Genomic DNA, 14,889 nt, shown 5'->3' with positions numbered 1-14,889 from the left:
ATGAAAACTTAATAGTCTAGCTGGCCAAATTTTATCTTGTTGGTGAAGATTTAATTATTACCATATAATCTCCTTTCCTATTTTTCCTTTTAAAAAAATCAAAAAAAGTAACCCCTGAATACCTACTATAATATGTAATTCCTTATAAGTCCTAACAAATTTGATATGATAATTATAAAAATAAGTTAAATATAACTGTTATAACATGTTAAAATATACTGACAATGCACACGACTTTTACACTGACAACTTAAAATCTAAATCCATATGAATATATTTTTTAAAAAGAGAAAATACAAAATACCCTCCCTGCACCCTGAAATTAAAGAAAAGAGAAAACAAAATAAAAAAAGAAAATTGAAAGACATCACAATCAGAGTGAACCTTGAAAGTGAAGGATGCAATGGTCCTGGTTCGCAAGTATAAACAATTTCAGCCGTAGAATTTTAACAAGACTAAAAGGTACATTTATTCGTCCCTAAAATGTGACGTGTCAGCCAATCAAACTTCACCATCATATCCTATTAATCTCACCCTTTGTTAATAAGCAACCATAGAAAATACTTTCTTTCAATAATTATTATAAAACGACCCCAGAAAACAAAAACAAAAAAATAATATAATACTACTAAACCAAAAAGTAGGAGTAATATAATAAAGTAGCGAAATAAAATAATAGTAAGAAAATTCGATCCAAAATTCCTTTTTATCTTTAGTTGTCATATTTTAATACGCCCCTCTCCTTTGCTTTGTCTAATCATCTTCTCTTTTTTACAATGTCAACCAGATTCCGGTAGTTTCTCTTCCCACCCACCCCTATTCTGTTTATATATATGTGGTGTATAAATACAACTCTCACTTCATAAATTCAGTTTCATGTAAAACCAAAAAAACAAGTACTCTATTCAAGTTGAAGCAAGAACAAGAGAGCAAGAACAATATATATATAGTTAATATATTTTACTGGACAAAAGAAGTAGTGGACATGGCTGATGAATTTCAAGCAGGAGTTTGTGGAGGAAACTGGTGGAATTCAAGTAGAAGTATTTTTGGTTCATCACTATGTGCAGCATCTTCTATAGGAAACAACTTTGCATGGCCAAATAATGACTTGTTGGATATGAAATCCTCCTGTAGGTCTAATGATGAATCTGGTAATTCTGATGATTCTGTGGTTCTTCAAGAATTACCCAAACATCATCAGCAACCTCATGACTCAACTTTACAAATGTTGGGTATTGGCCTTTCTTCATCATCAATTTCTTCAACTCCTGATTGGAATCATACCATGATGTAAGAAAAATTTCATTTAATTTTGGCCTCCTACTACTTTTATTTCATAGTATAATATGTATCTTTGAAGAGCGTAGTAAGGATTTATATAGCCGACTTCAGCTTTGTTGTTGTAATTGTAAGGCTGAGAAAAAAAAGGAGATACTTCTATCATGTGTTATTCTTTCATTTATGTGGAAAAAAGGGTTTCTCCAAAAAAGTTCAAACAAGTCAATTTTGTTGTTTTTATTGATAAAAGTTTGTAACTTTTTCTTGAAATTATGCAGGCATGGAAATGAGAGGGCTGATAGCAGTTATCCTACAATACTACAAGAAGACCTAAATTCAAGCCTGAATTACAGGCAAGAAACTGGGGTTGATTGTTCTCATGAGCTGGGAAAGAATTTTTCTACTATAACTGAAGATTCTTCAAACAACTCATATAAACAAGTGAATCATCAAGATTTTACTTTAGGCATGAATCCAATCACTAGCTCAACTAATACTGATCAATCCACTGTGATTTCTTCAAGCTTTCCAATGAATTCTTCTTTTTCTAATTATCCATCAGCTTTACTTCAGACCTTATTTGATAATGATCCTCCTCCTCATCAACAGCAACCACAACAACAATCTTTGTTTACTAATAATAATCAGCCAATGAATTTCCCAGTATCCTTAAACTATAGGCCAAATTTGAATGATCACTTTTCACCTTCTTTGCCTAAATTCCCACCCTTGTTGAGGCCTTCTTTACCAAAACAAACACCTTCTAGTTTTCCTTTCACTGATCCCACATCCTTAAACAATATGCGCGGCAATCTTTTGCCATCTATGCATTCACAATTGCTACTGCAGTCACCAACATTTCACGAGAAATCCAGTGTTCCTAACAATTCTGCCAAGGTAAATACATTAAACTTTAAGTATTTTTGCACATATCAAGTACTAATAGTTAACCAATGATAGCATGTTAGTCCACTTTTACTTGTTACTGTGTCAATTTTTATTTTACAGTCAGTATATAGAACTTAACCCAGACCTCACGGTGTGGGATAATACTGGGTATGTTGTTGTTGCAGTAGTATATAGAACTTAAACTCGACAAAATGAGAGTTGGACATGCTATTGTTAGGTTTTTTTTAATGATTAATTAACCATTTGCTCAAAACACATTTCAGTCGGATGTTGAAGGATTCCGAGAGTCGAGGGCTAAGAAAAGTGGGAATAGTGAACCAGCATTCAAGAGGCCAAGAATGGAGACACCATCACCATTGCCAACTTTTAAGGTATAGGACATATCTAATCGAACTTTTGACTAAAGGAGGAAGCTTTAAGCTTTTTCTTTTTGCAAGTAAAATGATTGTTTTGTCCAAAGAAATGGATGAGAATTTTCAGCCTTTTGTTATCAGGTCAGAAAAGAGAAACTGGGGGACCGGATAACTGCTATCCAGCAATTGGTTTCACCTTTCGGAAAGGTAAATATTTGGAGTTTTCTCTTCAACTTTTAATTGATCTTCTAAATTTTTATAAGACTTTCAATCAAGTTATTAATGACATTGTATTTCTTTGTTTTCTGATCAGACTGATACAGCTTCAGTTCTCCATGAAGCTATTGAGTACATCAAGTTTCTCCATGATCAAGTCAACGTGAGTTACCTTCATTACTGAAATTAACACACTAATTAAGGGTTTTTAATGAATCAAGAAACTCAAACTTACTTGATTGTTTTATTTATTTCAGGTTCTTAGTACTCCGTATTTGAAAACTGGATCACCCCCTCTACACCAACAGGTAAAACATCTACAAATTTGCTCCTACTTATTATATTAAGTGCTATATATATATATTTCTTGCAACGCGATGTATATTAAGTGCTCTATATATATTTTATTTTTCACGTAGTGAGCTATGATACTTAAATAGAAGGATTTATAACTTATATACATTCCCAATGTAGAAAAATATATTTATACTATCTATTTTAACATGTTATCACACTTAATTTCCTCATTTTTCAGATTATTAATTCCACATTTTATGAACAGTTACCTATACTTATTTTTTAGGCGACTTAATTATGTGAGAATTATTTAACAAGTTTAGTGCATAGAAATTAAATGATCTAAATATAATGGTTATTATTTGCAGAGTGCTGATAAGGTTAAGGAACAAGAAGGATCAAAACAAGACTTAAGGAGCCGAGGGCTGTGCCTAGTACCAATATCAAGTACTTTCCCTGTAGCAACTGAGACTACTACAGATTTCTGGACTCCAAATTTTGGTGGTACATTCAGATAAGAGACTTATAATCAATGAAGAGAAAGCACTGGAGAAGTGATTTATAGCTAATTATATTTTGGAGAAGAAGGATTAATGCACATTGGTATCTTAGGAAAAAAAAGCAAGAAAAAGGAAAAAGTGAAAAGAAGTGACTATACAAAGGAAGACAGCCAATGCTGGGCCATGATCTACAGGCAGAATGATGTGTTTGTAGGCTAAGTACATGATTATTATAGAGGATAATGTAGAGCTGTAATAACAATAATAATCTGGGATTAGGAACAGGAACAGGTGCTAAATTTAGCTGAGAGTTTTAGATTAGTTTATTTAACAAAATTGTTATGTTTGTGTTGTTGTTGGTGTTGGTTGGGCTGAATTTAGCACAGGATAGAAAACTTTTTGTTCCTGTTTCTATATTTATATATTTAAGCTTATGAGTTATTATGACTTCTCTTTCTTCTTTTTAATTATATGACTATTCTCTCTTCTTTTTAATTATATAGGAAACCAAAAGATATACAATGAGAAATATATATAGAGATGCTGAATTGTTTAAAGAAAAAAAGGAAAAAGAATGTGGAGTTTATTGAACTGCATAGCTTTTTTTTTTTTTTTTAAATTTTTTTTTATTTGTTTGGAATTTGGAATGTTGGTAGTGGAAGTCAGAGGGGAGTCCCACTGATAATACTTTTAGGCTATTTTTGTAAGAATTCTTGTTCCAGCAAGTGGGTCGGCCATAAGCACTCTTAAAACCATTGTAAACCATTCTTATGTGACTCAAATTGACTTGGCGGCCATACCTACACCCCCCCCCCCCCCCAAAAAAAAAAAAAAGAGAGAAAAAACATCCCTTGGTCTACACCAAACTAAAAACCCTACTTGAACTACTATGGGATATTGAATATTTTGTTTTATATATTTATTACTCCTATAATTGTTCGGTGCATTAAGTCTATCCTTTCTTTTAGCTTGATTAGGTTTAGCTTTAAAGTCTTGTCCTGATATGAACACATTTCAGCTTTAAGCATTTCAGAAGAAATATTTTACTAACTCGTTCTTTTCTCAGCCAGCCCACTCTGAAAGATTTAGCGTCTTCTCACTCATATATTCAACGTGATTCGACCTCTAACATACCGGTTGGTGTTTGAGTTGTTTGGTTATCATTAGAGCAAATCTGATGCATCATATATTCTATTTTCTTTACGTTGTGTTAAGGATAAACTAATCAAAAACTTAGGACATAAAATAATACGTACTCCGTAATACTTATTATTATTATTATTATTATTTGTTTTTTCTTCTTTTTTTATGGTAGAAGTTATGAACTGTGTTGATACTTGATAGTGTAATGTGTTGAGCACACAGATCTCTCCCGTCAAAGAGAGAGAGAGAGAGAGAGGGGATGTACTTAATTAAATTGTGTATATCGATCACCATTCTTGAGGTATTGATATTTGATCAGTAACAATTTAGTTGGTCCTACTGAAAGATTTTCTATTTGAACGTTTATGGATTATAATATAAAATAATAAAAACTTAGGCACAATGAATATGAAGCAAAGTATTTAACATGTTGACGTTTAGTTGCTCTATCCTAGCTTTTACGTCTTTCGCTTTACCTATTTTCACAATATGTAGTACGAGAAATATTCACCGAGCCCACATATCAGGCGAATCCCACATCGACAAAACACGAGAGAGATGTTAGATATATATAGTAAACAAGCTTTAGATTTTAATAACGCGTTTAAAAACCATGCGGGCCTAGACCCAAAACGGACAATATCACTAGTGGGTTGAGTTGTTACAGCTACTCCACGTGCAACCTTGAACGGTGGTGGAGCCTCGCTCAGTCCCTAAGGTGGGCGTCAGGCGAATCCTACATCGACAAAATACGGGAGAGATGTTGGATATATAAGTAAACAAGTTTTAGACCATAGTGACTCGTTTTAAAGCCGTGTGAGCTTAGGCCCAAAATGGACAATATCACTAGTGGGTTGGGCTGAACCGGAATTAAAATGGATTCAAAAACGTCAAACCTCTCTTGTTCGAAAAAATTAAGGTGTCGGGCGAGTCTCACATCGACAAAACACGGCAGGGATGCTGAGTATATAAGTAAACAAGCCTTAGACCCTGATGACGCGTTTTAAAGCCGTGCGGGCCTATGCCCAAAACGGATATTATCACTAGTGAGTTGGGATGAACCGAAATTAAAATGGATTAAAAAACGTCAAACCTCTCTTATTCGGAAAAATTCAAACACATCAAAATGGTACAAACGGTACTTAATAATAGAAGGATTTGGCAAAAATCTGTAAAATTGTCCCTCTTAAAAAGATTATTCCAAAGTAAATGGACAATATATATAAAAGTAAAACAAAAATGTGTAAAATTGTCCCTCCTAAAAAGATTATTCCAAAGTAAATGGGCAATATATATAAGTAAAAATAAAGACTTTAAGAAGTAAGGAAACATTTAGTAAAAGCTAAAGGGATTCAAATAATGAGTATTATACCCCTGTTTATGCGTATCTTTAATTGAGAAGCTTAAAATTGAAGAAATCCCTATGACAAGCGACTCATGATAAAAGAAAACTTTGATTATTAGTATCTCTAGCAATCAGCTTTTATTATCTTTTTATGACAATTGAATTGATCGGTTGATGGCTATAGTACCAACCTTAGAGCACCAGGATCTATACTTTTGTTCTTCAATTATCCATCAATGAACTAAAATCTTATATTTTCTTGGAGACATGACATTTGGGTTTATTTATTACTTCCTCCCCCATTAACCACAATTTTGTCATACGTACTACTTTTAATTTGGTTTCTAACTATGTATAAATTTATTCAACAATACCAAAAATTAAGTATTAAAATTATATAAGACAGAAAATTAGATAGTTTAACTCTTGTATTTCGAACTTTCTTGTTCTTTTTCAGACGTAAGTATATCTTTTCTTCTTAGGTTAAGAAAAGAAGTGTAACTTCTTCTTTTTTGTGTGTATTGTTGTGGGGGGGGGGGGGGTGTTGGAGTCGGTTTTGAGGAAGATGAAAGACACATATGAGGTCACTCGGTTTTGGGCCTTGGGCCTAATTTTTGTGCTAACAATGCTCCAACAATTGGGCCTGGTTACCCTTAGCCCACTTATGGGTCTGCCCTGTCCAACAATTGTAAGAACATAGTGCATAGCACATGTTACTTTATATTTTACTTATTTTCCTCATACCTTTGTATTTTTAATTATTTGTTCCATCCTTGTATTTATTTTATGTACAACTTTATGCTAGCTAATAGGACATTGCCACTTGGCAATATAGTATGTTGCCTTAGAAATATTCCTTATGTATATAAAGTTTGGCTTGTACACTTAATACAACAGATTATTGAATATACAAAAGAAGAAATCTTTAATTCATTCTCTCATTTTTTCATGGTATCAGAGCAGGTTTAATTCTGCTATCTTTTTCTGCTTTCTCAGTCATAAATCAGTTTTTCTTCTTCTCTTAAGCTTATCTGCTATAAGTACTTCACCGGAGTCGGCTGATACTCTAGCTTCTGCTTCTGCTGCCACCACTAATGTTCCTGCACCTACAGTTACCATTGTTTCAGGAGTGATTGACTCTACTCACCCTTACTACCTTCATCCTTCTGACTATCCAGGGATGAACCTTGTGTCCTCAGCTTTTGATGGAAAAGGATATGGAGGTTGGAGAAGGGCAGTTATCATTGCCTTGTCTGCAAAGAACAAGCTGGGATTTATCGATGGCTCTCTTATTATCCCTAAGGCTGATTCTGCAATCCAGCAGGCCTGGGGTAGATGTAATGATATGGTACTTTCATGGCTTCTCAACTCGTTGTCCAAAGAGATAGCTGAAAGTGTGCTCTATTCACAGAGTGCAAAGGATTTATGGAGTGACCTGGAAGACAGATTTAGACAGGCAAATGGAGCAAAGCTGTTCCAATTACAAAAGGAATTAAGTTCAGTAGTGCAAGGAAATTCAAGTGTATCAACTTACTTCACCAAAATGAAAAGCCTATGGGATGATCTAGATGCACTCAATACATTTCTGCTTGTGTTTGTGAGTGTGAGTGTGGTGCAAAAGTCAAAAGCTTGAAAGCACACCAAGATGAGAGACTACTACAGTTCCTAATGGGACTAAATGATATATTTATTGGGGTAAGGAGTAACATTTTATTGTCATCACCTTTACCTTTCATTGGACAAGCATACTCTCTTGTGATTCAAGATGAGAAACAGAGGGAGATACATGCTACCCCTGCATACTCAGGGAAATCTGCCTTATTCATTGCTACAAACCAACCAGGAAACTTCAGAAAATTTAATGAGAACAGGATGCAGAAAACAAGTTTTGAATCTAAGAAATATTTAGGAATTTGTTCCTATTGCAAAAAGCCTGGACATAGCATACAGAAGTGCTATAGAATTCATGGGTTTCCAGCTGATTTCAAGTTCACAAGGGAGAAAAGGTTTCAAGGAGGTGGTGCCCAGGCAAACAAAGCTTCCTTTTCAAATGAAGAAAATGAACAAGGAGCAGAAAGTGCATCAGGAGTTCAGAATCTCACCAAGGAAAATGTGGCTGAGCTGTTGCAGCTTCTTCAGCAAGTGAAAGTGGGATAAAATAGTGCATGGACCTCTGATGTTGCAGCAAATATGAGCTATGCTGGTATGACCAATTTATTTGAAGATTTAGCATGTTTAATTCAAATCAATGATGAGTCTTGGATATTGGATAGTGGAGCAACAGAACATATGTCTTTCAACAAAGATTTTTTTACAGATTTAAAAACCTTGGCTAAACCTCTCATGGTAAAACTCCCAAACTCTTACAGAGTTAAGGTCACTCATTCAGGAACTATTTCTCTTTTGCCTAATCTGATTCTTCAAAATGTTCTTTACATTCCATCCTTCAAATATAATCTGTTGTCTGTGCACAAGTTGTGCAGACAACTCAATCAATATGTTTTATTCACACCCTTTTCATGTTTTCTTCTACAGGTCCCTTCAATGAAGAGCCCACTGGAGATTGGTAAAGAGGAAGGGGACCTCTACATTCTCAGATCCAGACATACAACACCAGTGTCTAAGAGTTCACCTAAGTTTAGGAGAGTTTTTATTCCAAGAAGGAATTTTGTTTCCAATCATAGTTTCCGTTCATGTTTTAGTTTTTCTGATTCAATTGTAAAAGAAAAGCTGTGGCACTACAGATTAGGTCATATGCCCTTTAGCAATATGAAAAATGTTTCATCAATTTCTATATCCAAGTGTTCCAAATTCTCCACTCCATGTGTTATTTGTCCTATGGCAAGGCAGTCCAAACTTCCTTTTCCCTCTGGTTCTATTTCTACTAAGAAAGTGTTTGAATTAATTCATGTGGATACCTGGGGACCATACAATAGTGCTACATATGATGGATTTAAATACTTTCTTACAATTGTTGATGACTTCAGTAGAGGCACATGGACCTACCTACTAACCAACAAATCCAATGCATTCACTATTCTAAAAGGTTTTATAGCTATGGTAGAAAGACAGTTTAATAGCAAGGTGAAAACTATAAGGTCAGATAATGCTTTTGAATTGGGAAGTGGTAAAGTTCAATCAGAATGTTTTGAGTCACTAGGTATTATTCATCAAACCACTTGTGTGTCCACACCACAACAAAATGGAGTTGTGGAGAGAAAGCACAGGCATCTTTTAGAGACATCCAGAGCCTTGTTATACCAGTCACACCTGCCTATATCATACTGGGGTGACTTCCTTCTTACAGCAACCTATTTTATCAACAGATTTCCTTCAAGTGTCTTAAAGCTTAAGACTCCTTATGAAGTTCTTTTTTCAAGCAAGCCAAAGTACTCTAACCTTAGATGCTTTGGGTGTTTATGTTTTGCTTTTACTGTCTCAAATCAAAGAACTAAGTTTGAACCAAGGGCTATACCTTTTGTGTTCTTAGGTTATCCTCATGGAAAGAAGGGTTACAAAGTGTTGAACCTCGAGAATTTGAAGCCCTTCATTTCTAAAGATGTTGTATTTCATGAAGAATTCTTTCCATTTGCTTCTATTAAGTCTAATTCTTCTTCTGAGATTTCTTTACCCACTGCTAAAGTTTCTGCAAGTCAACAGACTCCTGAACCTTTACCTTTTGCTATCAGACCTCACACTAAAGCTTCCAAAGAGGCTACTGAGTCATTAAGTGACTTCTGTTCTTCCCCCATTTCTTCAAATCATCCTAATACACCTATTCCATCTATCTCTCCTTCTAGTTTCTCTCCAGATTCTCCAGTAACATCTAGTCAACCACATACATCTGCACTAGTTTTTCCTTCTTTGAATTTTGATTCTATGATGGATGTTCTTATTAGAAAATCTACCAGACCACACACAACTCCATCTTATCTCAAGGATTATATCTGTAATGCACTCCAACTCACAGATGTTAGCAACTCTTGCTTTCTCACACCAGTTACACCTACTTGTATATCTTTCAGTGGACTATCTTCTACCAATCAACATATGCTAAACACATTGTCCAATATACAAGAACCTACAGACTATTTACAGGCAACACATCACCCAGGGTGGCAAGAAGCAATTAATAAAGAGATTGAGGCACTTGAACTTAATAAGACTTGGGAAGTGGTTGAATTACCACCCGAGAGGAAAGCTTTACCATGCAAATGGGTGTATAAGGTTAAACACCATTCAGATGGGAGTGTGGAAAGACTAAAGGCAAGATTGGTCATTAGAGGAGACATACAGAAAGAGGGAATAGACTTCAATGAAACTTTTTCACCTGTGGTGAAGATGACCACAATCAGATGCATACTGGCCACTGCCGTAAAGAAAGGATGAGGTCTATACCAGCTATATATGAATAACGCTTTCCTACATGGAGATCTAAATGAAGAAGTGTACATGAAATTCCCACCCGGGGTTGTACCTCCTCCACCTACTCATGCATGTAAGTTAAAGAAATCGATTTATGGGCTACGACAAGCTTCTCGTCAGTGGTATGCTAAACTTACAACTGCTTTGAATTTTAAGGGATTCACTCACTCATTCAACAACTATTCCCTTTTCTTTAAAAAGTCAGATTCTTCCATTTCTATAGTGGCTATCTACGTGGATGATATACTCTTGACAGGAAATGACACTACAGAACTACATGCTTTGAAAGAATTTCTCAATCAAGAATTCAAAATTAAAGATCTCGGGGGCTTACATTTTTTCTAGGCATGGAAGTTATCCGAGAAACAGATGGACTCCTCCTTTCTCAGCGCAAATTCACTTTAGACCTTTTCCAACAATTTGATTCTCTCCATTTGTCACATGTTTCTTCTCCACTCGATTCGTCTACTCCTTTGTCTACTCACACAGGGGAACCAGTGAAGGATCCCACCTTGTATCGTCATCTCCTTGGAAAACTTAACTACCTCACTCACACCCGCCCAGACTTATCCTTCACTGTCCAACACCTCAGCCAGTATATGCAGGACCCTCGACAACCACACCTAGATGCAGCACTCCGTGTGCTTCGCTATCTGCTCAAAGATCCTGGGTTTGGGCTTTTTATGTCTGCTTCCTCCTCCTTCAAGCTCTTAGCTTTTTGTGACTCCGATTGGGCCACCTGCCCGGACTTGAGGAAGTCGGTAAGTGGTTTTTACATTTCCCTTGGTACCTCTCCGATCACTTGGAAATCCAAGAAGCAAACTTCCATCTCGCTCAGTTCAACCGAGGCAGAATACAGATCTATGCGGCGAGTGGTTGCAGAGCTCACATGGTTGGTTCGTCTTTTTGAGGATTTGTCAATTCCTATTTCTCTTCCAGTCCCTCTTCACTCCGATAGCCAAGCAGCAATTCATATATCAAAAACCCTGTTTTTCACGAACGAACGAAGCACGTTGAAATTGACTGTCATTTTGTACGCGAGCAATACCTCGCTGGGCTGATTTCGTTAACTTTTGTTGGATCTTCTGCCCAGTTGGCAGATCTATTCACCAAACCACACACCAGACCTCTTCATCGTGATCTTTTGGGCAAGTTGGGTGTGTTTTCTACCCCCTCCAACTTGAGGGGGGTGTTGGAGTCGATTTTGAGGAAGATGAAAGACACATATGAGGCTCGTGGGTTATCACTTATAAGTTATCACGGATTAGTTCCCCCTACAATCAAGATAAGTACTAACATTCATCACAAAACTTAACGGGCGTTTTGGTATATTATACACATATTTAGTTTAAGATACAAGATTAAGTTTTTCTTACTTTTCAAAACATTATGATCAGTCAAATTATGATTCATTTTAAGACAAAGCATCTTAACTGGCATCATGTTTATGTTAGTTAAGTGTGTATAGATCTTTGAGTAGTCTCACTTTAATAGGAAAAATGGTAGCTTTTCTTGTTTCTTTTTTCTTGTTTTGGCTAATCATTGCAAGTTCTGAGACTGTCTTCAAGCATATGTTTTCCCTATTGAAAGTTTGTTTGCTTTCTGCAACTTTGAATCTCATCTTCAAGTACTTTCACACACAGAATTGGGATAGCCATCAATCCTAACAATTCTGCCTTACATAGCTTTGAACTAGTCGACGAGCGATTGAGCTTTGCTCTAATAATATAAAACTAAAACACCAACAGAGATAAGTTGGTCAAATTTTTCAATATTCACTGTCACACCTCCTTTTTCCGCACCCGGGGGGCACATGGGAGTTTTTTCCAATTAAAGGACAATCGAAACGGGATTTATTTAATTATTTCAGAGTCGCCACTTGGGAGATTTAGGGTGTCCCAAGTCACCAATTTTAATCCCGAATCGAGGAAAAGAATGACTCTATATTACAGTCTGCGTACCGGAAATCTAGATAAGGAATTCTGTTAACCCGGGAGAAGGTGTTAGGCATTCCCGAGTTCCGTGGTTCTAGCACGGTCGCTCAACTGTTATATTCGGCTTGATTATCTGATTTTATACAAGTGTGAACTTATGTGCCAATTTTATCTTTTAACCGCTTTTATCATTCACTGTTATTTTATAGGACTTGCAACGTTGTGAAAACACATCTCGGGCCACGCCACAATCAATGCGCCCGTGACTAAAGACATATTTCGACTCCGTTGAGATTTGGATTTGGGTCACATAAATGTGCACCCGAGTTTAGGGAGGTAACATTATTAAAGGCGCGCCTAAAGCAACTAGCGCATTATTATTTTTTGGTAAGGCCGTGAAATTTGCTAAACGGCCCGTCCCAGAATCTAAATATTTTAATAAGGCTCCTATTAATCCCAACTTTGCTAGCGTATTGTTATTGTTATTAAATCCAACTTCTATTACTAAAAATGAGAAATATGGCTTTAACGCCAGTAGTCATGATTTTTTCATTCAGACATCCATATACTTATTGCAACGAGAGTACATAATACACGTGAGTACTTACATTCGCAACAATTCACTGGATGTCAAATTGTTTCCTTAATAAACACAAATATATGCATAGAAGTAAACATTCTCGTAAAAACTTAAGCCCATGATATATTCTCTCATTTACTTTAAGCATATGCAGTAACTAATCATAAGATGAACATTTTAACAAAGAAACGAAAATTGCATTGTTGACATTCATCTTAAACCATAATATGCGAATCGAACGAAATGAAACAAAGGACGAAGAACACTAACCTTCGAACCTCGGCAAACCTAGAACGACAAATAGCGCCCCCGACGGAACTCAAACCGGATCTCACTGAACAACGACGGAACCTCGGACAAACACCTCGACGTACCGGACCTCACGGAAAACTGAAAACTCGGCCCGAAAGTGCTAACAACCTACCATGCTCGCTTCTACGGACTTTTCTCGATGCAGCAGATTGGTGCGAAGAGATGAAGCGGAAGGGGTCGAGGGGGCAGAGGTGTTTGACGTGGTGTTAGACGTGAGGTGGTGGCGAACAGCAGCAACAATGGTTGCTGCTCGACCTACGCGACAATGGGGTCGACGATGAACCTAGGAGGGTGAGGACTGGTCGTGAGCTGGTGGACGGAGCAGCTGTGGGCTAGTTGATGGGTAGCTGGGAGGTTGACGGTGGTGTTGAGCTGGGTTGTTTGGTCGTCGGCTTGACAATGACGACGAGCAAGAGCTCGTGGGCTGGGGAGGGCGAAACAGTGGTGATTTGGGTGATGACGACGGTGGTTTCGACTGGGAAGGTGAGGACGATGGTCTGTCGATGGTTATGGCGTTTTGACAGTGGTCGGCGATGGAGGAGTTGGGTGGTCGTTCATGGAGTGTTGATGGTGGGGGGCTGTTCGGAGGTTGACGACGGGCCTGTTTGGTGGTCTAGCGTCGGGAAGGTGACGGGGAGGGGTCAGCTGGTGGTTATGGTGTCGTTTGGTTGGTGTTTGGACGTGGAGATCGGTGGGGGAAGGTGATGGGTTGAGGAGGGTGGTCTGTTGGGTTTTTCCTTCTTCTCCTGAAGAAGATGATGAAACAGTACTCTTTCCTTTCTTCGTTTTTTTTTTCTTTTTTTTTTTCTCACCCCAAAAGTCCAAAATCCCCCTTTGTCAAATGTGTTAGTCTGTGTATTTGACATGGTTTGCCCAGAAAAATGAGCCCACGCGTGGTGGGGTTCAAGGCATATGTTCCCCACGCGTGGTGGGGTTCCCCACGTGTCCTGGACACGGTTTATTATGGGCTAAGTCCGAAAGTTAGGCCTAAAACCGGGTAGTTTGAACCCGAATATTATTCTTTTGCCCGGACCCGAGAAATAGGAACACGTTGCTTAACTAGTCCTATGTAAGCAAAATAACTACCAAAAATAAGACTAGTATTTAACAAAATTATATCTTTTTTTAAATATTTTTAAGGTTTTAAAAATAGCTACAAAATATTAATAAAACTATTTTTGTAATTTTCGTAAATATTAAGATAAAATATGAAGTACTATTTTTGTATTTTTTCAAAGTTAAAATGACTATAAAATATTAATAAAACCATTTTTTGTAATTTTCGTAAATATTAAGATAAAATATGAAGTAATATTTTTTGTATTTTTCAAAGTTAAAATAACTATAAAATATTAATAAAACTATTTTTTTTGTAATTTTCGTTTTTTAATAAAGACAAAAATATGAATAATATTTTTTGTATTAAAATGACTTCAAAACATTAATAGATAGAATTATATATATTTTTTTTGTTAATTTTCGAATTTATATAAAGTACCAAAATAAAGTGCAATTTTTGATTTTTTCAAGTTTATGAGGGATACATAAACTAAAATTTATATATATACTTTTTTTTGTAATTTTTCTTTTGCAA

General features: G+C 36.3%; 3 protein-coding genes across 3 annotated transcripts; all 3 read left to right on the top strand.

Annotated features, from left to right (window-relative positions):
* The first annotated feature begins 680 nt into the window (after nt 1-680).
* On the top strand, nt 681-4,023 carry LOC107810147 (transcription factor bHLH112). Its single transcript, XM_016634886.2, has 7 exons — nt 681-1,293; nt 1,560-2,178; nt 2,454-2,561; nt 2,685-2,750; nt 2,857-2,922; nt 3,017-3,067; nt 3,425-4,023. Exons 1-7 carry the CDS (start codon nt 986-988, stop codon nt 3,572-3,574), a joined length of 1,368 nt encoding a protein of 455 aa, XP_016490372.1. The 5' UTR covers nt 681-985; the 3' UTR covers nt 3,575-4,023.
* A 1,915-nt stretch (nt 4,024-5,938) lies between these two features.
* Nucleotides 5,939-7,677, top strand: LOC107810145 (uncharacterized). Its single transcript, XM_075248097.1, has 2 exons — nt 5,939-5,976; nt 7,071-7,677. Exons 1-2 carry the CDS (start codon nt 5,939-5,941, stop codon nt 7,675-7,677), a joined length of 645 nt encoding a protein of 214 aa, XP_075104198.1.
* Nucleotides 7,678-10,816: 3,139 nt separating this feature from the next.
* LOC107810144 (secreted RxLR effector protein 161-like) lies at nt 10,817-11,530 on the top strand. The gene has a single exon (XM_016634884.1). It carries the CDS (start codon nt 10,817-10,819, stop codon nt 11,528-11,530), a length of 714 nt encoding a protein of 237 aa, XP_016490370.1.
* Nucleotides 11,531-14,889: the final 3,359 nt, after the last annotated feature.

Source organism: Nicotiana tabacum, chromosome 3, assembly GCF_000715075.1.
Source record: "Nicotiana tabacum cultivar K326 chromosome 3, ASM71507v2, whole genome shotgun sequence".
Lineage (NCBI taxonomy): Eukaryota > Viridiplantae > Streptophyta > Magnoliopsida > Solanales > Solanaceae > Nicotiana > Nicotiana tabacum.
This window is presented reverse-complemented; position numbering and strand designations above follow the sequence as displayed.

Excerpts from the sequence above, each read along its gene's own strand:
- LOC107810144 (XM_016634884.1), top strand. The coding sequence starts at position 10,817 with ATGGAAGTTATCCGAGAAACAGATGGACTCCTCCTTTCTCAGCGCAAA.
- LOC107810145 (XM_075248097.1), top strand. The coding sequence starts at position 5,939 with ATGTGTAAAATTGTCCCTCCTAAAAAGATTATTCCAAA. Across the intron at positions 5,977-7,070 it reads CCTAAAAAGATTATTCCAAA|CTTATCTGCTATAAGTACTT; the intron begins GTAAATGGGCAA and ends TCTTCTCTTAAG.
- LOC107810147 (XM_016634886.2), top strand. The coding sequence starts at position 986 with ATGGCTGATGAATTTCAAGCAGGAGTTTGTGGAGGAAACTGGTGGAAT. Across the intron at positions 1,294-1,559 it reads GATTGGAATCATACCATGAT|GCATGGAAATGAGAGGGCTG; the intron begins GTAAGAAAAATT and ends GAAATTATGCAG. Across the intron at positions 3,068-3,424 it reads CACCCCCTCTACACCAACAG|AGTGCTGATAAGGTTAAGGA; the intron begins GTAAAACATCTA and ends TATTATTTGCAG.